The sequence below is a fragment of the Microcaecilia unicolor genome, chromosome 11 (genome assembly GCF_901765095.1).
Source record: "Microcaecilia unicolor chromosome 11, aMicUni1.1, whole genome shotgun sequence".
Lineage (NCBI taxonomy): Eukaryota > Metazoa > Chordata > Amphibia > Gymnophiona > Siphonopidae > Microcaecilia > Microcaecilia unicolor.
This window is the reverse complement of record NC_044041.1, coordinates 101869890-101895592: the sequence shown is the minus strand read 5'-3', so window position 1 is coordinate 101895592 and position 25703 is coordinate 101869890. Positions and strand designations below refer to the sequence as shown.

Genomic DNA, 25703 nt, shown 5'->3' with positions numbered 1-25703 from the left:
TGTTTTGGTTGGATACTTTTAGGGCCGGGGGGGGGGGGGGGTGTTTTCTGGTAGATGGATGACTGACTGGTCCTGTTTTTCATTGCGGTATATAATATTATTAGCCACCAATATCTATGTTTTCTCGTAAAATAGAAGTTAGGGTTTGGGAAGGGGTGTGACCATTGTTAAAAGTTTGATGGCATGTATGCTTTTGTTTTCATGGCACATGATCTGCTATATGATGTTTGTGTATTCATATTGTTTGCTCTACATAGTCATCAAAATTGTTAAATCTAAAACTGAACCACAAACTAAACCTTCTAAGCAATCTTACTCTGCAGCTTCTGCTGCGTGCATAAAGCCTCAAGTTCCACAAGTCTGCAGTGATGGGGCAAGCATGTCTTCCAGAATATCTGATACTGCTAGTGTGCACACTGAGTTCCACAACTGCCAAATAAAGCTCAAAAAGACCAGCAAAACAAGTCTTCAAGAAAATCAGATGGAACCTAGTATCTCCTTCAACCTCTATTAATGTAGTTTTAGCTTCTAATCCACAAACAATTGCTGCTGTTCCTCAATCTACTCAGGACGCAGCTTCTCCTACTTAGCGCTTTCAAAAAGTTCTACAACAGCCCTTGCCACAGTGCCATCTTTATCAGCATTCACTTCACTCCACCCATTCTCAACTCGGTTTCCAATACTGCATATTTCCTCTGCAGCCTCCACAGTCCATCCACAGAGTCCTTCTTCTCCTCCTCCTGCACTGGCAAAACTTGCCTATTCCTTTAGTGGAACTACTTTCTTGAGTTGAAGAGCTTGAACATCTTATTCTCAAGGAGCATCATGAGCCCAATAGTAAATGGACACTTTGAAGTTGTCAAGCAGGATATGTCTGGGCTTGATAGACCCTCGGTCTGTCCCAATATGGCAAAACTTATGTTCGTATGTCTCCAGAAGACATTTTGAATATAGCAAATTCATACAGAAAGTACTAATGGATTTTGCAGTTGGAGCTAAAAGTGCTACCATGACTAGAAAAGACTCTGAAGGCATTCTGACACCAATTGATACTCCCTACAGATCCTGTTGTTCTGTCAATCCATTCCCTTCTGCAGTGATCACAATCCAAATTTGGCAAAATCCTTATTCACTTCAACCAGTTTCTAAGTGCCTAGACACTAAGTAGAAGGTCCAGACTGTCCCTGGCCACAGTAAACCGTAGCTTCCCGCACTACTTGTGACATTTGAGGCACTGTCAATTCTAAAACATAAACTACATGCACTCTTCCCTCCTGGTAAACACCTGAAATCCGGACACAAGTTTTTATGGGAGTCATGTTTGCATAAAGAATTGCTGTTCACCAACTTCAAATTATTCACTTCCAGTGTTCTAAACTTTATCAGACCTTAGAGGCTGTCTGTTTCACAATTCTAGAAACCCTTTCTTCAATATTTTGGAGGAAACTGCTTTTCATCTCATGTGGAATACTTGTATGTACAACACCACCTCACAAATAGGAGCAGTCTCTAGAGCCGCCAGAAGGATTGCTGGGCTTCAGGCTTCCCTGATGGATCTTCATGATTCTGGCAGATGCCCCCTGTCAAGGGCATAACCTCTTTCGTGATGACATGCAGCACCTTTCACTTTCAAGTTAGATAATCGCTCTACACCAAGAGAACTTTCAAATCCTCCTTCCAGTACTTCCACAACTTAGGGACTATTTAATTTTCCTTCATTTTGGAAACTCTATTCTCATTACTTTCCATAATCTATTTACCGTAGAAGATATCAACCCTATGCACATCAGCTTCAATCTAGATCTTCTCAACAGTCATCTTTCCAATGTCCAAATTCACTGAGGAAGAAAGTTTTCATTGACACTGGCATCCAAACAAAATTATGAGCATGTTTAAGATTCTTCTTTGAAGGAATGGCACAAGGTTATTTCAGATATGTGGTTCTTAAAAATAGACAGTTACAAAATAAAAATTTCACTCCAACTTCCCCTCCATACCCTATGTCAGTGCTTCCCAAACATGGTCCTGGAGGCACCCCAGCCAGTCAGGTTTTCAGGATATCCACAGTGAATGTTTGAGAGAGATTGGCATGCACTACCTTTGCTGCAAGCAAATCTTTCATGAATATTTATTATGGGTTTGTTTTGTTATATTTGTACCCCGTGCTTTCCCACTCATGGCAGGCTCAATGCGGCTTACATGGGGCAATGGAGGGTTAAGTGACTTGCCCAGAGTCACAAGGAGCTACCTGTGCCTGAAGTGGGAATTGAACTCAGTTCCCCAGGACCAAAGTCCACCACCCTAACCACTAGGCCACTCCTGAAAACCTGACTGACTGGGGTGCCCCCAGGACCAGGTTTGGGAACCACTGCCCTACATACTACGAAGTTTCCTACTCAGCAGTTAACCATCCTAGTGGACAAAATTCAACTTCTCCTTTGAACTCAAAACAAAAAAACCATTCGTCCATTAGACAGCCATCCAGGTTTCTAGTCTCATTATTCCCAGAAGGTCAAGTGGATTATGTCCCATATTCAACTTCAGGAAATTAAATCTGTTTAAGAAGAGAGAAATTCAGGATGCATTTATTACAATTTTAATACAATTTTAGCAACTTTAGACCTCGAGGATGCATATGCCCATTCATCCACACCACTAGAAATATCTGCATTTCATTTTTCAAAATCTTTGTTCAATCCAAGGGCGTGCCTTTCAGACTTTTCAGTACCCAAGATGTTCACAAAGTGCTTCATGGTAGTAGCAACTTACCTCATGAAGAAAGGGGCATTTATATGTCCCTACTTAGACAATTGGCTCATCTCTGTTTGACTTAAGACTTACTGAACTCTGCATTTCACCATGACTACAATACAATCTCTAGGTTTCATCATACATATGGAAAAGTCTATATTGACCCCAACTCAAACCATTCAGCTCATTGGAGCAACATTGGACACAATTCAAACATGAGTCTTTTCTAAACAAACATTCCCAGATGGATTCAACACCTCACATCTCAACTTCTATTGGCCCAGTGATGCACTGCCGGAATACTCCTACTCCTGAGGCTGCTAGGCCAAATGTCAGCTACAGCGGTAGTAATCTGTACAACAAAACTCCAAATACAACCTATTCATTGGAGAATAGGTGGGACCAATACAATCGACCTTTGAGCCACAGAATTCTAACAACCCCACAAATCAAAAAGGTATTGAAGTGGTGGAACAATTTGTTCAACTTGTCAAAAGTTGCACTTTTCAAACCTTTTAAGTGCAGATACCATGCTGACAGATGCTTCCCCCAAAGCATGGGGAACACATGTTCTGCATTACTGCACACTAAGGACTCTTGTTCAAAATATAGAATTCATTCCCTATCAGTGTCCTCCAAAAATGCAGTATACCTTGCAATTACTGCTCCCAAACATCTAATGGCAGGGAATATGATTCTCTGATGCACCAACAACCAGATGTCTCCATGTCTGTCTGAACTAACAAGGAGGCATACCATATCTGGAACACTCTTCTACCTTTGTTCTTTTGTACAAGCTATATATATCCCAGAGCTCCACAACATCCTAGTGGACAAACTCAGCAGGATCTTGTTGCACAAATGGGCCCGTTCCACTTCAGCAAGCAAAAAAGCACAAACGGCCTTCCAGAAACAGGACATAGGCCATGTTTCGGTGACCAAGCGCCTGTGTCAGGGGTCACAAAAGAAAGTCTTGTAATAGTCCTTATAACGGCACCGATGTTGTAACCTCAAATTAGATTCTAGGTTCTCCTATTAAAATGGAGTAACACTGCCTTAATGAACTTGGAAAAAAATCCCACCTAAAGTCTGGGATTAAAGGTGCTCTTGGGCACAGTGCAAAATCTCTTAATCCTGAAGTGCAGAGAGCATTGTCTGGAAAAAGACAAAACAGCAAAACTGTTCAGCAGAGGTTGGCAGATGCTCCTTGCCAGGGGGATAATGCTTTTGGAGAGAAGGTTGAGGAGGTCGCAGACCAAATCAAGAAACACACTGATACTATCTTCTTTTCTGTTTCCCACCAGGCGCTTTCTGTGCCAACCTTCTCGCTAGGAGGTTTTTTTGGCAAGTCGAAGAGTGTTCCCTACTACTACTCTAGGCGTAGGTACACTCCTTCAGCTCATCAGCCTGCTCAGTGTCAGCGTGCTCATTCTCATCAACAGCGTACGCATAAAGCCCCTGCTGCTCCCCAGTCAGAGCATGGGACAAGTTCTTGACTGGCTCCAGCAGAGCATAGCCACAGTAAGTGTCCGTTCCGGACAACTTGCTGGTTGGGGGAGGTTGAAATTTTTTCACCAAAGGTGGCCTCCTATAACCTCAGACCAATGGGAGAACTCATTCATTCAGCTCTCGGCACAGGCTGGTGCTTGCAGAGGAATTCTCCACCCCTCTGAAGTCCCATGCAGTCGAACCCTTTCCACCAGGGGAAGAAGGGCAGGGATTCTATTCCAGATACTTCTTCTACAGAAAGACAGGGGGGGGGGGTGTCCCATCCTAGACCAAAGGGCTCTGAACAAATTCCTGGTCAAAGAAAAGTTCAGGATTGTTTCCCTGGGCACCCTTCTCCCAGTGATTCAGAAAAACGATTGGCTATGCTCTCTGAACTTAAAGGATGCATATACTCGTATCCCGATATTTCCAGGAAGTGTCTTTGATTTTAGCTGGGAACACATTACTTTCAGTATCACGTGTTGTCTTTTGGCCTTGCGTCAGCTTGCAGGGTCTTCACCTAGTGGTAGTTGCAGCATCGCTACGCAGACTGGGAGTCCTGTTCCCATATCTGGACAATTGGCTGGTGAAGGGCACTTCAGAGGACAGTGCTCGGGAGTCCATACAGATGACTGTTCGGGTGCTAGAACTACTAGGGTTCATTTTAAACTACCCCAAGTCCCATCTATACCCTGTCCAGCAATTTGGAGTTCATAGGAGCCCTGCTCGACACACACAAGGTTCGAGCCTACGTCCCTGAAGCCAGAGCAGACTCTCTTCTTTTGCTGGCATCCAAGGTTCGTGCCTCTCGGCAGGTCACAGCTCAGTTGATGTTGAGATTGCTATGCCACATGGTTTCCACTGTGTACATTACACACATGACATGTCTTCACATGAGATCAGCTCAGTGGACCCTGGCTTCTCAGTATCAGGCCATGGGGATTCTGGAAGATCCAAGTGTCCCCAGAGCTCGTTTACTCTCTTCAATGGTGGACAATTCGATCCAATTTGACTGACTTCCATTCCAAATTCCTCAGCCACAAAAAGTGCTGATGACTGATGCATCTCTCCTGGGATGGGGAGCTCATGTAGATGGGCTTCACACTCAAGGAACTTGGTCCCCCAAAGGAAAAAAATCTTCAGATCAACCTCCTGGAGCTTTGAGCGGTCTGGAACGCTCTAAAGGCTTTCAGAGATCAGCTGTCCCATGAAATTATTCTCGTTCAAACAATTGGTCTGCAATGTATTATCAAGCAGGGGGGCATCGGATCATACCCTCTGTCAGGAGGCTGTCCGGATGTGGCATTGGGCTCGCCAGCATGGCATGTTCCTTCAAGCCACTTATCTGGCGGGCACAAACACTCTGGCCGACAGGCTGAGCAGGATAATGCAACCACATGAGTGGTCTCTTCAGTGTCAGATGCCTTTCTCCTCAGTTGGTGGACAGGTCTTCTGTATGCTTATCCTCCGATACCTCTAATAGGAAAAACTTTGAAACTCAAGCAAGACTGCGGAACCATGATCACACTGTACTGGCCACGGCAGATTTGCTTCTCTCTTCTGGAATTATCCTCGGAAGAACCGTGGAGATTGGACTGTTTTCCGACAATCAGAACGAGGGGTCACTTCTGCATACCAACTTTCAATCTCTCGCTCTCACAGGTTGGATGTTGAGAGCCTAGAATTCGCTTCCTTGGGTCTTTTGGAGGGTGTTTTCCGTGTCTTACTGGCTTCCAGGAAAGATTCCACTAAGAGGTGGTGGTCCTTTTTTATATAGATGTTTGCTTTCTTGTGTGAGTAGGGCCCCTAGATCCTCTTACTTGTCCTACACAGACCTTGCTGGAGTGCCTTCTACACCTATCTAAGTCTGGTCTCGAGACCAACTCCGTAAGGGTTCACCTTAGTGCAATTTAGTACTTAACAAGTAGAAGGTAAGCCCATCTCTAGACAGCCTCTAGTTGTTCTGTTCATGAGAAGTTTGCTTTTTTCAAAGCCCCCTGTCAAATCTCCACCAGTGTCATGGGATCTCAACGTAGTTCTCACCCAGCTGACGAAAGCTCCTTTTTGAGCCTCTGAATTCCTACCATCTGAAGTTGACCTGGAAGGTCGTTTTCTTGATGGCTGTTACTTCAGCTGAATCTGTTTGGGGTCTAGAATCCAACTCCACCTTCCTAGGCCCATTTTCTTTTGTTCCAGGCTTCACATTCATTCAGATTGTATATAGTTTCAGGTTAATCTGTGTAATGTCCACGCCATTGCGAGGCCTAGTTCAGCTCATAGGGTCAGTGAGCTTTCAGGCCTTAGTGGTGGGATACACCTTCCATCACAATAGAATAGTCCTCTACATGAATCTGTTTGGGGTCTAGAATCCAACTCCACCTTCCTAGGCCCGTTTTCTTCTGTTCCAGGCTGCACATTCATTCAGATTGTATATAGTTTCAGGTTAATCTTTGTAATGTCCATGCCATTACGAGGCCTAGTTGGCCAATGTTGTTTTCAGTGACCCTGGATGCTAGGGATTCCCCACTTGTGAGAATATGCAAGCCTGCTTGTCCTCAGAGAAAGTGAAGATACTTACCTGTAGCAGGTATTCTCCGAGGACAGCAGGCTTTATAGTCTTACAATCCCGCCCACCTCCCCTTGGAGCCGTCTTTCATTTTATTTTTGTTTTTGCTTTAAAACTAAACTGAGGACCGGGTTCTCGCTGCGGGCCTGAAAGCGCACGCACATGTGCAGTGGAGCACGCCTTGTGCTTCATAAAGCTCTGAATTTTTTTTTTTTTTTTTTTTTTTTACTTTGGCATAAATGCCAGATTGGGAAACGCAGTTCAGCGTCTACCCACTTGTGAGAATATGAAGCCTGCTGACTTCAGAGAATACCTGCTACAGGTAAGTATCGTCGCTTTATTTACTAAGGAGGCCTGAAGTTGTCAGGTAGGGTAGGGCAGACAAGCATTTATACATTGTCATCTTATTTTCCATACTAACACTTAAAATTTCTAATAGTTCCCTCCAAAATGGGGGAGTACCATTTTCATAGATATTCTTATCATACGTGCAAGGTTTTTTTTTTTTGGGGGGGGGGGGGGGCGGTGGTGGTTGTTACTCTATGGATACAAGAGCTTGGACCATCAAAACGGACAGAAAAAGTATTGATTTATGTGAAATGTGGTGGTGGTGGCGGCAAATCTTGTAAATAACATGGATGGGCAACTTAAAAAAAAAAAGAAAAACAGCTGGGCCCTGGACAAGATCAATCCTGAACTCTTACTTCAGGCCCAAATAACCAGATTGAAAAGTCTTGTTTTGGACATATGCAATGACCAGATTCTTTTGAGAAGAGTATTATGCTTTGCAAGGTTGAAGACCAAAGAAACATTGGAAGACTGGCAGCAAGATTGGAATGGAATATACATAGTTGATGTGATTTGAATTAACCTTCAGAGACAAAACATAAGATTCAGTGTGCTCTATATGATCACCAGGAATATTCCTTTAATGGCACTTTATCATCATGATATTTTGAAAGTATGACTTAACCGTCTGGTGCCCCAGGTATAACAGTAGTACAATGTACTGCTTAGACTGTGAGCCCATTAGAGACAGACCCAGTACCTGTAAAATGAAAAAAAACTGTAAACTGCTTAGGTCTAAGTGGTATATAAATATTTGCATGAATAAATGAATGGCATGCCATTTTAACCTTTCCCTTCATCAGTGTTCTGACTAATCAAAAACTAAGCACCATATCTATCCTCTTTCCTTTCCTAGCAGGAGACCATATCACAGTTCTCAGACTAGATAGAAACTCCTTTCATCAGGAAGCACCAGATTTTGAGATTTAGTTTGCTAAATCTCACATCATCATCCAAGAACAGTTTCTTCCAGGCAAGTTAGTTGTGTATTATATTGGGAAGTGCTTTCTGATCCAGCCTTTTTTTTTTTTTTTTTTAAATCTTAGTGGAATTATGATCAGACTACAGCATCATACCTGCTGCTTCAATCTAAAAAAGCTCAGGGTAAGCCTGTTCGTTTAATGCGGTCATCTTTGCCCTTCAGATCAGTTGGCTCCTCACCATTAAATGAACTGAAGGTAAGTTGGGAGGAGGGGATTAATGTGGTTTATCAGGGGTAACTCTACTTCTGCTGGAATGCATGGATTAAGAAATTTAACTTATGCAGCGCAGGTTTTCAAAAGCTTTATCTAAATATGAAAGCCCAGTGGAAAATCAGTTCCAGTGTTAACATGCCTGTTAGTATACACTTCCAGATCTATTTATCCTGTCATTACAAACCCATACAGTAATGTTGTGTAAATAATCGCAGTAGTTATGCAATATTCTAGCAGTTTTCTCCTGCTCCTTAGGGCTGATCCTCAGAACCAGCTGTGATGCCATGAGCTCTTATTTGGAAGTGTCTAGGGTTCCTCTCCCACTTTTTGTGTTTGGTTTTTTTTTCCTCTACCAGTCACAACAGCATCAATTTATTTTAGTTGGTGGCCATAAGCAATGGCTCCATCCCAAACCCAGGTACACAGGCATCCTGAGTTTGCTGCTTTTATAGGTGCAATCACTGCACAATGGCATTAGGGGCTGTGTACATTATCTGTTCATCATCCTCAGCCTTGGCTGATCTGCAGAAGCAGAGGTCCTAGAATTGGATCCTAAATCTCTTGCCTGGCGGAATGCTGTATTAATAGTGAGCCATTGGGCCAACACCACATTAACATCCTGAGTAAAAGCTACAGCCTTTAATGCAAAAGTTCTATGAAGTTATACATTTTTTTTTTTCATTTGATATTTTGTTTTTTGTTTTTCAATTTTAGACAAAACTGAGTATATTAAGTGGTACATCTTAGTGAAGTTTAGTTTGAAATTTTATAATGGGTCAAACAAAACGTATCTGCCAAAAATGCAGTCATACCATAGCAGAGATGTTTCCATATCAAAACATCAGAACCATAATGTGAAATCTGAAACCCCATTCATTCCCTCCCCCATCACGTATTTCAAACCACCAAGAAGTAATTCTGACAGAGAATCAGCAAAGTATTCAAAGCCCTCTAATTTATCCCCAAACAAAAACAGTACCTATTAAGACTTCATATATTGAGGTTTAGGTCTTCCAGAAGGATGATAGCTTATCATATTACTCCCAGGACAACAATTTTTTAATAAAAATATCTTAAGCGATGCTGAGGGGGCATGTCAAGATGACGATGTGGTGAATGTAGGAAGCAGCTCTTGGCTTGGCGTTCTTCTTTCCTTTGAAGAATTTTTTTTTTTCTGAAAGTTAAAATTGCCTCATACTAAAAGGAAAGGCTTGGTCCGGTCTATCCCCCCACCTACCTTAACCGCGTCCCCGAACCAACAGCGTTTAGAACGCTTCCTAACAAAGGCTTCTCGAAGTGAACAGGGGGCGGGAAACCCCTTAACAGAGCCTTCCGGAGAAGCGGAGCTCCTGCTGGGAGTTGAGGCATCTCTCTCACTGCCCTCAATCTCTGATACTCCTTCGTTCCCAGCACTGGCTGCACTGCAGGCAAGGAATCCACAAACCTCCAAAGTGGTGGGGAAAGATTCCCTTGGTGGGGGCCTATATTGTCGGTTCAGTGCTCGGAGTCAGAGGCCCAAAAAACATCTGAGGCCTCCGAAAATAACACGGAGGTTAACCTGGAAAAGATTTGGCTCAAACTTAACAAAATGGACTCAACATTACAAAAATCTTCTGGCGAGGTAAATGCTTTATTCCTCAAGTTTGATGAACTGGTTAATAATGTGGAGGTATTGAAAAAGGACTTAATTATAAGAGAAGCTCAAATAGGAAAAGAATTGGAACATTTGCAAAGTTTTAAAGCAGCAGTGGCTAAAGATAAGATTTTGCTGAACAGACGGATTGAACAGATAGAAAAATTATAATAGAAGGCTGAATTTACGAATATTGAATTTTCCTAAAATACCTTGAATGTTACCTATTGATTTATTTAAGAAATTTCTGATTGAAAATTTAAAAATGCCTAAAGAAGCTATTCCTCCTTTAACAAAGCTTTCTCCGAGGACAAGCAGGCTGCTTGTTCTCACTGATGGGTGACGTCCACGGCAGCCCCCTCCAACCGGAACTTCACTAGCAAAGCCTTTGCTAGTCCTCGCGCGCTGATGCAGTCTTCCCGCCCGAACCGGCTCGTGTTCGTCAGTCTTCTTTTGTCCACGCTCGGGACGGTTGTGTTTTACCGCCGTTTCGTGCCCCTCAAGTTGACCTCGCGCGTCTTCGTGATTTTCGCAAAAAAAAAAAAGAGACCTTTCGGTCTTTACCCTTTTCCCGTGTTTCCAGCTTTTTCCCCCGCGTAAGTTTCCTTTCGCTTTCGGGACCGGCCTATTTGGCCTCGATTCAGGTTTTTCTCCCGTCTTTTTGGTGCCCTTCGTCATCCTCGCGAATTTTGATTTCGCCGGCGTGATTTTTCCGCCCATGTCATCGAAGTCTTCCAACTGCTTCAAGAAGTGCGCCCGGGTAATCTCGCTCACTGATAGGCACGCTTCGTGTCTTCAGTGTCTGGGGGCTGGGCACCGCCCGCAGGCCTGTAGTCTTTGTGCTCTTTTAAAAAAGAGGACTCAGGTAGCGAGATTGGCCCAGTGGAACGCGTTGTTCTCGGGCTCTTCGACGACAACAGCACGGGCGTCGAGTGCATCGACGTCGACAGCATCGAAGTCTTCAACCTCTGCATCGGCTGCATCGAGGCCTCTACCTCCGGCATCGTCGGTACCGAGGTATCGAAAGGCTGCGTCGACGTCTGTGGTACCGGGACCTCCGCTGTTGCTGATGTCGGACGGTGGTGCTTCGTCTGGAGTGCAGGTGAGGGCTGTCCATTCTCCTGCTGGTGGCAGTGAGCCTTCGGGTGGGTCTCCCTCTGCCCTGATGGCTCCTGCGGTACAGCCCCCCCGAGATCGACCTTCAGCCTCGGCCCGAGGAAGCGACGGTTGGATTCTACGTCGTCCTCGTCGGTACCGGGAAGCTCCGGTGACATGCTTCGCTTGAAGAAGTCTAAGAAGCATCGTCACCGGTCTCCTTCCCGTCTCAGTACCGAGAGCTCTGGGTCGCCGAGGCAGTCGGCACCCAGTAGGCATCGGCACCGGGAGGACCGCTCACCCTCTGTTCAGGAGGTGTCGATGCGCTCCTCCTTGGACAGCCCGGAACCGCTTCCACGCCCGGAACAGACTCTGATATCGACGCCTGCATCGGCTTCTCAGTCTTTCTCCACAGCCGCTATGCACGAGAGTCTCCGGGCCGTTCCTCCAGAGATTCTGGGAGAGCTGTTGCGCCCTTCCCCTCCGGTACCGGGGGTGCTTGCGCCTCCGGTACCGTCGAGTGAGGCGCCGGCTGGCCCCTTGCCCGAGGTGAGGTCTCCGGTACCGGTACCGCTTGCGAGCGGTACCGGCTACGGCCGCCTCCCAGGCAGACTCCCCGACGATGTTGACGGAGGGAGCTTCGCTGATGCTGGCGAGGGAGTCCACCTCTCGACGCTCCTACCGTGGCCGTGTTTCCACGGAGTCGAGTCGGGCACGGCTTCAGACGCAGGTTCGTGAACTTGTGTCTGATACCGATGGTGAGGCCTCGTGGGAGGAGGAGGAGGAGGAGGACATCAGATATTTCTCTGACGAGGAGTCTGATGGCCTTCCTTCTGATCCCACTCCCTCCCCTGAAAGGCAGCTTTCTCCTCCCGAGAGTCGGTCTTTCGCGGCCTTTGTCCGGGAGATGTCTACGGCCATCCCCTTCCCGGTGGTTGTGGAGGATGAGCCCAGGGTTGAAATGTTTGAGCTCTTGGACTATCCTTCTCCACCTAAGGAAGCGTCCACAGTACCCATGCATCATGTACTAAAAAAGACATTGCTGGCGAACTGGACCAAGCCACTAACTAATCCCCACGTTCCCAAGAACATCGAATCCTAGTGTCAGATCCATGGGGACCCAGAGCTGATGCGCACTCAGTTGCCTCACGACTCTGGTGTGGTGGATCTGGCCCTAAAGAAGGCTAAGAGTTCTTTCTAGAGAGCATGCTTCGGCGCCCCCGGGCAAAGACTCCTGAACCTTAGACTCCTTTGGGAGGAAGGCCTATCATTCCTCTATGCTCTTGGCCAAGATTCAGTCCTACCAGCTCTACACGAGCATCCATATGCAGAACAATGTGCGGCAGTTGGCGGGCTTGGTGGACAAGCTCCCTCCTGAGCAAGCCAAGCCGTTTCAGGAGGTGGTCAGGCAGCTGAAGGCGTGCAGAAAATTCCTGGCCAGAGGGGTATATGATACCTTTGATGTTGCGTCCAGGGCCGCTGCTCAAGGTGTGGTGATGCGCACACTCTAATGGCTGCGTGCCTCCGACCTGGAGAATAGGATCCAGCAGCGGATTGCGGACTCCCCTTGCCGAGCGGACAATATTTTTGGAGAAAAAGTCGAACAGGTGGTAGAACAGCTCCACCAGCGGGATAACGCTTTCGACAAATTCTCCCGCCGGCAGCCTTCAGCATCTACCTCCTCAGGTAGACGTTTTTATGGGGGAAGGAGGGCTGTTCCCTACTCTTCTGGTAAACATAGGTAGAATCCTCCCTCTCGCCAGCCTGTGGCCCAGGCTAAGCCCCAGCGCGCTCGCTCTCGTCAGCAGTGTGCGCCTCAGCAAGGCCCAACAGCTCCCCAGCAAAAGCAGGGGGCGAGCTTTTGACTGGCTCCAGCAGAGCATAGCTGACATCAACGTGTCCGTGCCAGGCGATCTGCCGGTCGGGGGGAGGTTGAAAGCTTTTCACCAAAGGTGGCCTCTTGTAACCTCCGACCGTTGGGTTTCTTCAAATAGTCCGGCAAGGATACACCCTCAATTTGGCCTCGAAGCCTCCAAATTGCCCACCGGGAGCTCAGTCCTACAGCTTCCAGCACAAGCAGGTACTTGCAGAGGAACTCTCCGCCCTTCTCAGCGCCAATGCGGTCGAGCCCGTGCCATCCGGGCAAGAAGGGCTGGGATTCTGTTCCAGGTACTTCCTTGGGGAAAAGAAAACAGGGGGGATGCGTCCCATCCTAGACCTAAGGGCCCTGAACAAATATCTGGTCAAGGAAAAGTTCAGGATGCTTTCCCTGGGCACCCTTCTTCCCATGATTCAGGAAAACGATTGGCTATGCTCTCTGGACTTGAAGGACGCCTACACACACATCCCGATATTGCCAGCTCACAGGCAGTATCTGCGATTTCAGCTGGGCACACGTCACTTCTAGTACTGTGTGCTACCCTTTGGGCTCGCCTCTGCGCCCAGGGTGTTCACGAAGTGTCTGGCTGTAGTAGCAGCAGCGCTTCGCAGGCTGGGAGTGCATGTGTTCCCTTATCTCGACGATTGGCTGGTGAAGAACACATCCGAGGCAGGAGCTCTACAGTCCATGCAGATGACTATTCGACTCCTGGAGCTACTGGGGTTTGTGATAAATTATCCAAAGTCCCATCTTCTCCCAGTACAGAGACTCGAATTCATAGGAGCTCTGCTGGATTCTCGGACGGCTTGTGACTATCTTCCGGAGACAAGGGCCAACAATCTGTTGTCCCTCGGCTCCCGGGTACAAGCGTCCCAGCAGATCACAGCTCGGCAGATGTTGAGATTGCTGGGCCACATGGCCTCCACAGTTCATGTGACTCCCATGGTTCATCTTCACATGAGATCTGCTCAATGGGCCCTAGCTTCCCAGTGGTTTCAAGCTGCTGGGGATCTAGAAGACGTGATCCACCTGTCCACGAGTTTTCTCAAATCCCTGTATTGGTGGACGATTTGGTCCAATTTGACTCTGGGACGCCCTTTCCAAATTCCTCAGCCACAAAAAGTGCTGACTACGGATGCATCTCTCCTGGGGTGGGGAGCTCATGTCGATGGGCTTCACACCCAGGGAAGCTGGTCCCTCCAGGAACGCGATCTGCAGATCAATCTCCTGGAGTTATGAGTGGTCTGGAACACTCTGAAGGCTTTCAGAGATCGGCTGTCCCACCAAATTATCCAAATTCAGACAGACAACCAGGTTGCCATGTATTACATCAACAAGCAGGGGGGCACCGGATCTCGCCCCCTGTGTCAGGAGGCCATCAGCATGTGGCTGTGGGCTCGCCGTTATGGCATGTTGCTCCAAGCCACATATCTGGCAGGCGTAAACAACAGTCTGGCCGACAGGTTGAGCAGGATTATGCAACCTCACGAGTGGTCGCTCAACTCCAGAGTAGTGCGCCAGATCTTCCAGGTGTGGGGGCACCCCCTTGGTAGATCTCTTTGCATCTCGAGCCAACCACAAGGTCCCTCAGTTCTGTTCCAGACTTCAGGCCCACGGCAGACTGGCATCGGATGCCTTCCTCCTGGATTGGGGGGACGGCCTGCTGTATGCTTATTCTCCCATACCTCTGGTGGGGAAGACTTTGTTGAAACTCAAGCAAGACCGAGGCACCATGATCCTGATTTCTCCTTTTTGGCCGCGTCAGATCTGGTTCCCTCTCCTTCTGGAGTTGTCCTACCGAAGAACCGTGGAGATTGGAGTGTTTCCTCCGACCTCATCACACAGAACGAAGGGGCACTTCTGCATCCCAACCTCCAGTCTCTGCTCTCACGGCCTGGATGTTGAGAGCGTAGACTTTGCCTCTTTGGGTCTGTCAGAGGGTGTCTCCCGCATCTTGCTTGCTTCTAGAAAGATTCCACTAAGAGGAGGTTACTTCTCTGAGGAGGTTTGCCATCTGGTGTGACAGCAAGGCCTTAGATCCTCGCTCCTGTTCCTACACAGACCCTTCTTGAATACTTCTGCACTTGTCTGAGTCTGGTCTCAAGACCAACTCTGTAAGGGTTCACCTTAGCGCAATCAGTGCATACCATTACCGTGTGGAAGGTAGCCATCTCAGGACAGCCTTTAGTTGTTCGCTTCATGAGAGGTTTGCTTTTGTCAAAGCCCCCCATCAAACCTCCTACAGTGTCATGGGATCTCAATGTCGTTCTCACCCAGCTGATGAAACCTCCTTTTGAGCCATCTGAATTCATGCCATCTGAAGTACTTGACCTGGAAGGTCATTTTCTGGTGGCAGGTAACTTCAGCTCGTAGAGTCAGTGAGCCTTCAAGCCCTAGTAGCTCATGCTCCTTATACCAAATTCATCATAATAGAGTAGTCCTCCGCACTCACCCTAAGTTCTTGCCAAAGGTGGTGTCGGAGTTCCATCTGAACCAGTCAATTGTCTTGCCAACATTCTTTCCCCGTCCTCATTCCTGCCCTGCTGAACGTCAGCTGCACCATTGGACTGCAAAGAGCATTGGCCTTCTATCTGGAGCGGACACAGCCCAACAGACAGTCCGCCCAATTGTTTGTTTTCTTTTGATCCCAACAGGAGGGGAGTGGCTGTGGGGAAACGCACCATATCCAATTGGCTAGCAGATTGCTTTCCTTCACTTACGCCAGGCTGGGCTGGCTCTTGAGGATCATGTCACGGCTCACAATGTTAGAGCCATGGCAGCGTCAGTGGCCCACTTGAGTCAGCCACTATTGATGAGATCTGCAAGCTGCGACGTGGTCATCTGTCCACACATTCACATCTCATTACTGCCTGCAGCAGGATACCCGACGTGACAGTCGGTTCGGGCAGTCAGTGCTTCAGAATCTGTTCGGGGTTTAGAATCCACCCCCCTAGGCCCATGTTTATTCTGTTCCAGGCTACACTCTGTTAGTTGGATAAATTGTTAGGTCAATCTCAGTTATGTCATCGCCGTTGCGAGGCCCAATTGACCATGTTGGTTGTTTTGAGTGAGCCTGGGGGCTAGGGATACCCCAACAGTGAGAACAAGCAGCCTGCTTGTCCTCGGAGAAAGCGAATGCTACATACCTGTAGAAGGTATTCTCCGAGGACAGCAGGCTGATTGTTCTCACATACCCGCTTGCCTCCCCTTTGGAGTTGTGTCTTCCCTTGTCTTTGTCTTGCTACATATGGGACTGACGAACACGAGCCGGTTCGGGTGGGAAGACGGCCGCACATGCGCGGTGCGCATCGGCGCGCGAGGACTAGCAAAGGCTTTTGCTAGTGAACTTTCCGGTTGGAGGGGGCTGCCGTGGATGTCACCCATCAGTGAGAACAATCAGCCTGCTGTCCTCGGAGAATACCTTCTACAGGTATGTAGCATTCGCTATATTATATAGCGCAAAAACCAGGTATGAAAGATGGACAACATGAACACGTCAATGAACAGCCTAATATTGATGTTGATAATATTTCTGCTTTTCTGGAGCAATCAATTGAAATAATAACCATTAAAGCCACTTTGCTAATTACATTTGTTTGGTATTTTAAAGTCTCAAGATCGCATTTAAGTCCTGTTCAAAGACCCCTTTTTATGGGGAGAAAATCTGGATTTATCCTGACGTAACCCGACAGACTCAGGAGATAAGATTTTCTGAAAATGAAACAAGAAGTCCTGAAATTGGAAGGGACATTTTTCCTTACATTCCCCTGTAAATGTTTGGTCCGTTTTGCTGAGACTAAATATTTTTTTTTTTTTGGTGCCAGAACAGTTGAAATCTTCTTTAGATGCTAAACAACTTAGATAATATAAGAATTACGCGAAGCCACCATGTGTAGCCTTATTATATGCTAAGTTAATCCATAAATAATTCTTCTCAAGTTTTGACTATGTCCTCGAATAGTGGTCTAAGGAAACGTTGAATATATATATATATATATATATATATATATATATATATATATAAAGTCATGAATAATAATGTGTGATATATATTTTTTTCTTTTTGGTTTACATTTAACGCTGTATTTCTGTACAAGTAGAATGCTTGTTAAACTATAAAATTAATAAATTTAAATATAAAAAACATCTTAAGCTTTAATCATTCTACTCAAGTAGGGGGTTAATGTCTCCCTCCACGCAACTCCCCAAAGCATCTGGCCAACAAGCTACTTGTAGCTAAGAGTTAAAGAGAATTAAGTGTACACTACTTGGTATTGTGTCTTGAATCTCTGACACCAAGATACACTGACATATTAAATGGTATGCTTGCTGTACAGAAAGCTAACATTTATAGACACTATTTCCATCAAAAATGTTTGAATAAATAGATGACAATCTTCCATCAAACTTCAGTTTTCTGAGGAGAACCAGGAATAAGATAATCTTACACTTGGGTGACATCAGATGGAGTCTGTGCGGGAACGCTCATCAGCTTGTAAACTACAACTTTTTAGAGCATTGTACCATGCATGCACACATCTTTCCACCTGTCACGTGGGACCTAATAGCCTCAAATTTTCTGTGGATCAAATTGGATGTTCTTTTCAATGTTCTCCTCAGTTACATCTCAAGAGTACAAGTATCGCTGTTTGGCAAGAAATTGCCTGTCACTGTAATGTGAGGCCGTGGTTACAGGTAAAATTTCCTTAGGTAGATTTTCAGCACTTTTTAAGTTTTATTTTCCACTGCCCACTAGGCCCTCTTAAACTTTGGGCAGCTGGTCAGGTACATTTTCACAATTAAAATCTCTTGATTTCATAGTGAATAATCTCTGGATATGTCCCAGAAATAAACCTCCCTGTGACTTTAAGAAATATGCCAGGTGTAACAGGACCATATCCATCAAGGATACTAATTGGTACTTACAATATCTGGGACCTGATCATGGTCCCTCTTGTAATCTCCTCACAAAAGTCAGAGGTATCGCAGGTTGTGAGAAATGGTGGAAAATAATTTTGTGCAGATAAGTCTGGTCCATTGGCACTGGAAGCACCTTTTTCCATGGCTCTGGGAGCTGCATTGGACGCTGGTGATGCAACAGCATTGGGTGTCTCAACCACCCTCAACATAGAGCATTGAAAAGGCCATCAGGATTGGACATCTGATCCCTTCCCAGGGATCTAGATACAGCATGTTGGGCAAAGGCCAAAGCACACCAACGTCGACCCCCCCCCCCCCCCTCAAAGCTTGGTGCTGAGAGCATCAAGGCAACAAGTTCACTGGTGGCCTCAAAGCACCCCTCCTTGATATTGGAGGAAGTTATTACCTTCCTTTGAACTGAGATCTTGCATCCAGTATGCTCCAAGTGTGTTTGAAGGGCATGACCACAACAACTGAACACAGTCTTTGATGGCAGTCCTCAAGGAGTGCTTTGTGGGTTGATTCAGGGAACACATGAAATGCTTCTTTGTATGGCTCAACCATTTGCAATAAATATCATTGTTTAATTAAATTATACGTCTCCCCCATTGTTTGGATAGAGCCTATCTTCCCCACCCCTTCTCTGTTCCAGCCAATCTCAATAACCATCCTGAATGACCTTCCAGTAGGAGGGAGGCTAAATTGTTTCCTCACAAGGAGGTCCGTTAGAGTGATGAGTTCTCAAAATTATCAGTTGGTTATGGTCTGCAATTAGCTTAACTTTGATAGATACTCTTGGTGGGCAATTTGGAGGAATTATTCTATCTATCAAAGTTAAGCTATCAGCACCAGATATTGCCTTACTAAGGAGCTCTTTGTTTTCCAGGCCAACACAGTCTAATCTGCTCTGGGGAAAGAGGGAAGGTATTTTTTTCCAATTTATTTCTGATCACAAAGATGGGGTGAATTTCATCCCATCCTATACTTGAAATTCATGAACCAAAACCTGGCCAAAGAAAAAGTTCAGGTAGTTTCCTTAGGCACCTTAATACCCATGATTCAAGAAGGAGATTGGTTATGCTCCATGGACTTAAAGGATGCTTATACCCACAGATACATCCAAGTCACAGGAAGTATCTCAGATTATAAGTACAAAAACACCACTTCCAGTATCATGTACTATCTGACTTCATGTCGGCACCAAAAGTGTTCACAAGTTGTTTAGCATCAGTTGCAGCAACTCTACACAGATTGAGGGGTGCATGTGTTTCCATACTTGAATGATAGAGGAAAGAGTCAAAATCAGTGCACACGCCCATTCAGGTTGTAAATTATCCCAAATTGCAGCTTGGCCCATTACAATGATTGCAGCTTATAGGAGCCCTGCTAGATAGGACTCAAGTTTTTGCATTTCTTCCACAGCAGTAGATCAAAATTCTGATTCCTGTAGTCACAAAAGTGCTACAGAATCAGCAAGTATCAGCTTTACAGATGTTAAGAATGCTGGAGCTATGTGGCCTGAACTGTTCATGTAACTCCTATAGCATGCCTGAATTTGAGACACTCAATGATCTTGTCTTCTCAATGGTCACATGCCAGAACAACCTTCAGGATGTGATTTCTGTTACTACTTCTCTCAAGGAGTTGCTGTCCTTGTGAACAGTTTAATCAAATTCCTCAAATTTGATAAACATTAATGATGGATACAAACAACCTGGAATGGAGAGCTCATGTAGATGGGTTCCACGCTCACGGTCTGTGGTCTGCTTATGAAAAACTTCACCATATACATTTCCTGGAGCTAAAAGCAGTGTGGATTGCTCAAGGCTTTTGGAGATCCGTTTGCAATTCAAAAAGGCAATTGGGTTGCAATGTTTTACGTCAACAAGCAGAAAGGCACAGGTTTGTACCAGTGTGTCATGAAGCAGTCAAGATGTGGAAGTGGACCATCTCCCAAGGGATGTCACTCAGAGCCACATAGGCAGTGGACTAGATAGACTGGAGTGGAAGTGAGCCTATCAAACCTATTAAACCTACTTTAAGGCTCATCAAGAAAGAGGAAAATAGAGAACTGCAGTGCTGAGTTATGATTATTGATCACTACATACTGCAAACGGAGCCGGCCGTCAAAATAAAGAAGCGCACGCTCTGTCACTGGGCTTTAGCACCTCGAGAACGCTAGATCCCGCTAAGTCACGCCCTGTGACATAACATTACCATCGCACGATGGAGGCCTCGCAACTTTAAAAATGGACAAGACTGCTACGCAAATACGAGGGTCTGGGAGAATAATCTTCAACGTTGAACACAACAGCCTTCTGTTATAAATATTTGAATTGATACCATAATGAACACCACAAAACTGCTCCTAGCAATCTACTCCTTATCCCTGATCCACCTAACAATGACCACCCCACTCGCAGAAATCAATAATATACCCATACTCCTCCACAACCGAATACTGACCAGACACACCACATCACACCAAACTGACATTAACCAAAACAAAGGAAGAGAACCAACAGGCGTACAACCTCAACAAAATAAGGTCATAAAAAACCCACACAAACTAAGAATTGACAACTAACAAAAGTAAACATAACACCAAACGCAGAAGACCCACACCAAAAAATTCAAATAGGCTACATCAATGCCAGATCCGTAGTAAACAAAACAACAATAACAGACTGGATCATGTCAGCGAAACTTGATCTACTCTTCATTACTGAAACCTGGATCCATGATCAGAAGGACCCTATCATCCTAAACCTATGTCCTCCAGGATATAAAATCCCCCACTGGACCAGAAAATGAGAGGAGGGGGCATAGCGATTATATACCGATCTCACCTCATGATTGAAATGACAGCGGAATCTAACAACCCACCTCGGAATAGCCTCAATCAGAACCAACCATAAAACCCTGCTCGACCACCTATTGCGTCCTATTCTACAGACCACCATGCAACTGGAACGAAAGCCAGGTGGACTTCATGGACTTCGTTTCAAACATATGTGTATCCAACTGCAATATACTAGTATTAGGAGACATTAACCTTCACCTAGAAGACCCAAACTCTACCAATGCACAAGATTGTAAGGACTTCCTTCATCTATGTGATCTTACATGGCCACACATGCAAATAACCCATGCGAAAGGTCATACACTCGACCTCATCGCATACAAACTGTCCACTGATCAGAACCTAACCATAACACAAACTAGATGGACAAGCATCATGACACCGACCATTACAAACCTAACCTATCCCTAAAATGGCGAAAAAGGGGTTCTCTTCACAGACGAGAACACACAACTCGCACCACGAGAGGCCAAATAGACCCGGACACTTTCTGGCAACAGATATAAAATAACGATTGGTTAGCACAAACTAAATCCATATATTACCTTTCAGAGCGGGACAAAGATCTGTCCAAGATGCAGACGCATACTAGACGAAATAGCACCCTTACAAACAAGAACTTCACATAGACACACAACTCGATACCATGGTTCAACGAAGAATTGAAAAAATTAAAACACAGTCCAGGAAACTAGAACGCGTATGGAAAATAACTCACACACTCAACACATGGAAACAACTACAAAGGAAATATAAATACGCAATAAGACAGACCGAAAGGTCGAACTACAAAACTAAAATTGGGCTGGATTATAAAAATACGAAGAAACTATACCATCTTGTGAACAAACTACTAGACACAACACCGGTCATCACAACCAACACTGACACCCCATCTGCAGACAACCTGGCTAAATATTTCAATGAAAAAATCACAAACTTAAGTAAAAACCCTACCTCTGGACAATAGGCCCAACCCCTGGTGAATACCCTGCTGACCAAATATGGTCAAATTTCGTTCTCCTAAGCACCGACACAGTTACCCAGGCAATTAAAAAGTTCCAGTCAGCTCCCTCAGTCTCTCTCTGGATTTGAGCCACAGCACTGTAGGCAAGGAAGGAACGGAAGTTGGAACTTGGAACACTCTGGTGCGCACATGTAAGATTTGTCTCTGATTCATTGGCAGTGTGTGCTGAGAGGTCGCCACATGCATGCGCCACATGCACGCGCCAGTAGGTCAGGTGACATCTGATTCTCATGCCTGTGTCAGAGCTGAGGTCTGTGCACCAGCCTGGGAGCAAAGAGGATTAATAGTAACATAGTAAGTGACAGCAAATAGATCTGAAGGGTCCATCCACTCTGCCCAATAGTCACACTCATGATCAATTCATCATTAAATCAACGAGTGTGATATTATATACTTGATTATGGTCTTTCTTTCGTGTTTCTGGAACAAAGACCACAGAAGTCTATCTGGCCCCATCCTTATGTTCCAACTGCTGGAGTTGCCATCGAAGCCCACTCCAGCCTATTCATGTTCTCATTTGTGGGACACAGACCATAAAAGTCTGTCCAGCACTGTCCTCATGTTCCAGCCACTGAAGTTGCTGTCTAAGCCCTTTCCAGCCCATCCTACACCAGATTGCCATGTATGAGACACAGACCATACAAGTCTGCCAGGTATCAGCTCTAGTTCATCACAGCCAGAGTCGCCATCTAAGTGTCACTTGACATATCCACACACATGCAGCCATTTAAGGTTAGCACACCTTTTTGAATTCCGTCATCATTTGTGACTCTACCACCTCCTTAATGGAAGACTTTCCACATATATGCTGTTAAAGCAAGGAAGAAGAGGAGGAGGAGGAGACAGCACTCAAATAAATTGGTATTCGGTAGATGAGAGGCTGGTGCAGGTGCAGCTTACACTTCCACAGGAAGCCCACAGAACTGGTTCCATCCCCGCGGGAACCCCGCAGGAACTGCCTCCATCCCTGCGGGATTCCCGCGGGGACGGAAGCCGTGCAGCTCTGTAATCTAGACTGCCCCAACTTGACATTTCGTCCTTTAGATTGTATGCTCCTTTGAGCAGGGACTGTCCTTCTTTGTTAAACTGTACAGTGCTGCGTAACCCTAGTAGCGCTCTAGAAATGTTTAGTAGTAGTAGTGATCAATGGGTATGATTGTATGGGAGCCTAACACTTAACCTTTAACACATCATGGACCCCTCAGTGTCTATGAAATATGACTTAATAAATGTCTCCTTAATTGGTGAAATGCAATGTCTCTCATGTACATGCATTCATGGTCTGCTCTGAAGCACAATAAACAAAAATAACACTTAGGCGGTGAATACTGTCCACCGGAGGACTCATTTCAGTTTTCCTCCTTCAGGGAATCCAAGGGAATTTTCCAAACCCACTGCAGTGTCTGCAGTCAGTACGAAATGGCAAACAATCCAGAGCATGCCATGGAGTACTACAAATCAAAAAATGTAGGGTCATATCACAGCTCATAATATCAGAGCTATGACTGTGTCAGTTGCCCACTTGGGATCAGCCTCCGTAGAGGAAATTTGCAGAACTCAGTATGGTCTTCAGTCCACATATTACTGTTTGGAACAGGACTCCCGACATGACAGTCAATTTAGTCAAGCAGCCCTTCAGCATCCATTTGAGGTCTAGAATCCAACTCCACACTCTAGGTCCATTTTTTTTCTGATCCAGGCTGCCTTAAAAAAAAACAAAAAAAAACTTGGTTATAACTAGTTTCAGAATTGTTGCCCTGCCTGTTGTAGCTATGTTATTGTTTCCATTTGTTTAAAGCAGCCTGGTAGCTAGGAATTCTCAAGTGTAAGATTCTTATCCTGCTTGTCCTTGAATAAATAGTGACTTAACTGTAGCAGGTATTTTCCAAGGACAGCAGGATAAATATTCTTACATACCCACCCTTCTCCCTTGGAAGTTGAATTCTATATACTGGAGACTAGACTGGCTAGGTTCCATGCAATAGCAGCAGGCAGGAGGAAGGTGTGTGTGTATAGTGCAGTGCTTTAAAAAGGTCACTGTTTACAAGCTGGTGAGTGTTCCTCACACGGACTTCATTGGATGATGTCACCTAAGTGTAAGAATATTTATCCTGCCATCCTCAAAGAATATGCTACAGGTAGCTACTTTTAACCAGCGGATAAGTGCTAACATTTGTATCTACATGCTCCATTGAGAAGTAGGACCTCATTAAGTCTTAATTTGGATGGTTAGTAGATTTACAGAGATTGAACATTTCACTGTATAGTTCCAAACACTAATCCACAAAATCCTCTTCCTCTTGTTCATCTAAGGTAGTTTTAGTGAATTTTAATAAGATTTCTTACAGATTCCTGTCGGGGGCTGATGCAGAAAGGCTTGCAGTAGAGCCTTGTGCAATGTCTTAAGCTCATGGCTTCTACCATGGCGTAATACAGCATGCAGTAAGTTATATGCAAATTTTATGCACAAACTTTGCAGCGAATGGGGGATATGCTGTATGCATGCGCACAAGGTTTCGAGAGCACACATTGGTGCTTGTTCTTTGGTGCCTAAATAATGGCCTTGCAAAAATTGAGAACTCTATAAGCACAGAACATGGTGTCAGTGTTTGCTTTTCAGTTTTGTACAAACATGTGCACATGTTTGTTTACCATCTGCCTTTAAAACTTACACGGGCTTCCTTGACTAGAAATGCTCTGCAAAACCTGTAGCACCGGACCTGGCAAAAAAAATTCTTCCATTGTGCACATGTCAGATGCGGGTGTTGTACTCTGCATTGCATGGAATACCTTAATTAGTTTATTAGCATACATTTTAATAAACCTGCAACTATCTTCCCACGTGCGCTAACACCCACACACAATTCCTCTTTGCATTGCTTGGCGCACACAATCCACATTCAACCTGCAGTAACTCTGCAGCTAAGCCTACAGTTGCTTTTGCATCAGTTCCTTAGTGAGGCTTCTCTTTTCCTCAAATTATATATGCAGTCAGTTGGAACTTAGTGAACGTCTTGCAAACTTTGAGATTTTTGTATTTTCAGTTTTCATTTGTTTTGTTTAACTTTGTACAGTCCAAAAAGAACATGCATTTTGAAGATGTCGATAGCTGTGATGTTCCTTATGTACTTGGATCAATAGAATTTCCAGATGATTGTGAACTGTTTGAAGATTCTCCATTTGCTCTCACGCCAATAGTGAAAGAGGTGCATAGTGACTCTTTGTTTCTACTGATATTAAGCTGTATGCATTATGTTTTGCTTTGTTTGGTGTTTATAATTAGCATCAGTTACCATTTTTATGTAGAAATAATTTATTAAGTTTCTGGGTACAGCTATAACGTGTTAATTTTTGAAGTAGTGTACTTTTTATCAGTGTTGTGGAGAGCCTAAACATTGCTCATTTGCAGTATATATATACAAACTTAAACTCAATGAATTTCATATTAAAAGTTTCTGTAGTCTAGAACTGTTCAATATACTTTGATCTTTGATCCAGCATCCCACTCAAGAATGTTACTTGATCAGCTATCCAGCTCATTTTCGAAAGAGAAGGGCGCCCATCTTCCGACACAAATCGGGAGATGGACGTCATTTTTTCAGGGCCGGCCAAATTGGCATAACCGAAAGCCGATTTTGGCCGCCCTCAACTGCTTTCCGTTGCGGGGACTTCCAAAGTTCAAGGGGGTGTGTCGGCAGTGTACCGAAGGCGGGACGGGGGTGTGGTTAAGAGATGGCCGTCCTCGGCTAATGGAAAAAGATGGGCGTCCCTGACGAGCATTTGGCCAACTTACGTGGTCCCTTTTTGTTCATGACCAAGCCTTGAAAAGGTGCTCAAACTGACCAGATGACCACCAGAGGGAATCGGGGATCACCTCCCCCTTACTCCCCCAGTGGTCACCAACCCCCTCCCACCAAAAAAAAAAAAAATTAAAAAA

The 25703-nt window shown here is 45.2% G+C and overlaps 1 protein-coding gene across 1 annotated transcript in view; it reads left to right on the top strand.

Moving 5' to 3' along the window:
- MELK (maternal embryonic leucine zipper kinase) overlaps positions 1-25703 on the top strand; it is a 174649-nt gene that overhangs the window by 97998 nt on the left and 50948 nt on the right. Inside the window, 2 exon segments of the mRNA XM_030219609.1 lie at positions 8200-8331; positions 24841-24972. Coding sequence (XP_030075469.1) covers positions 8200-8331; positions 24841-24972 — 264 coding nt within the window.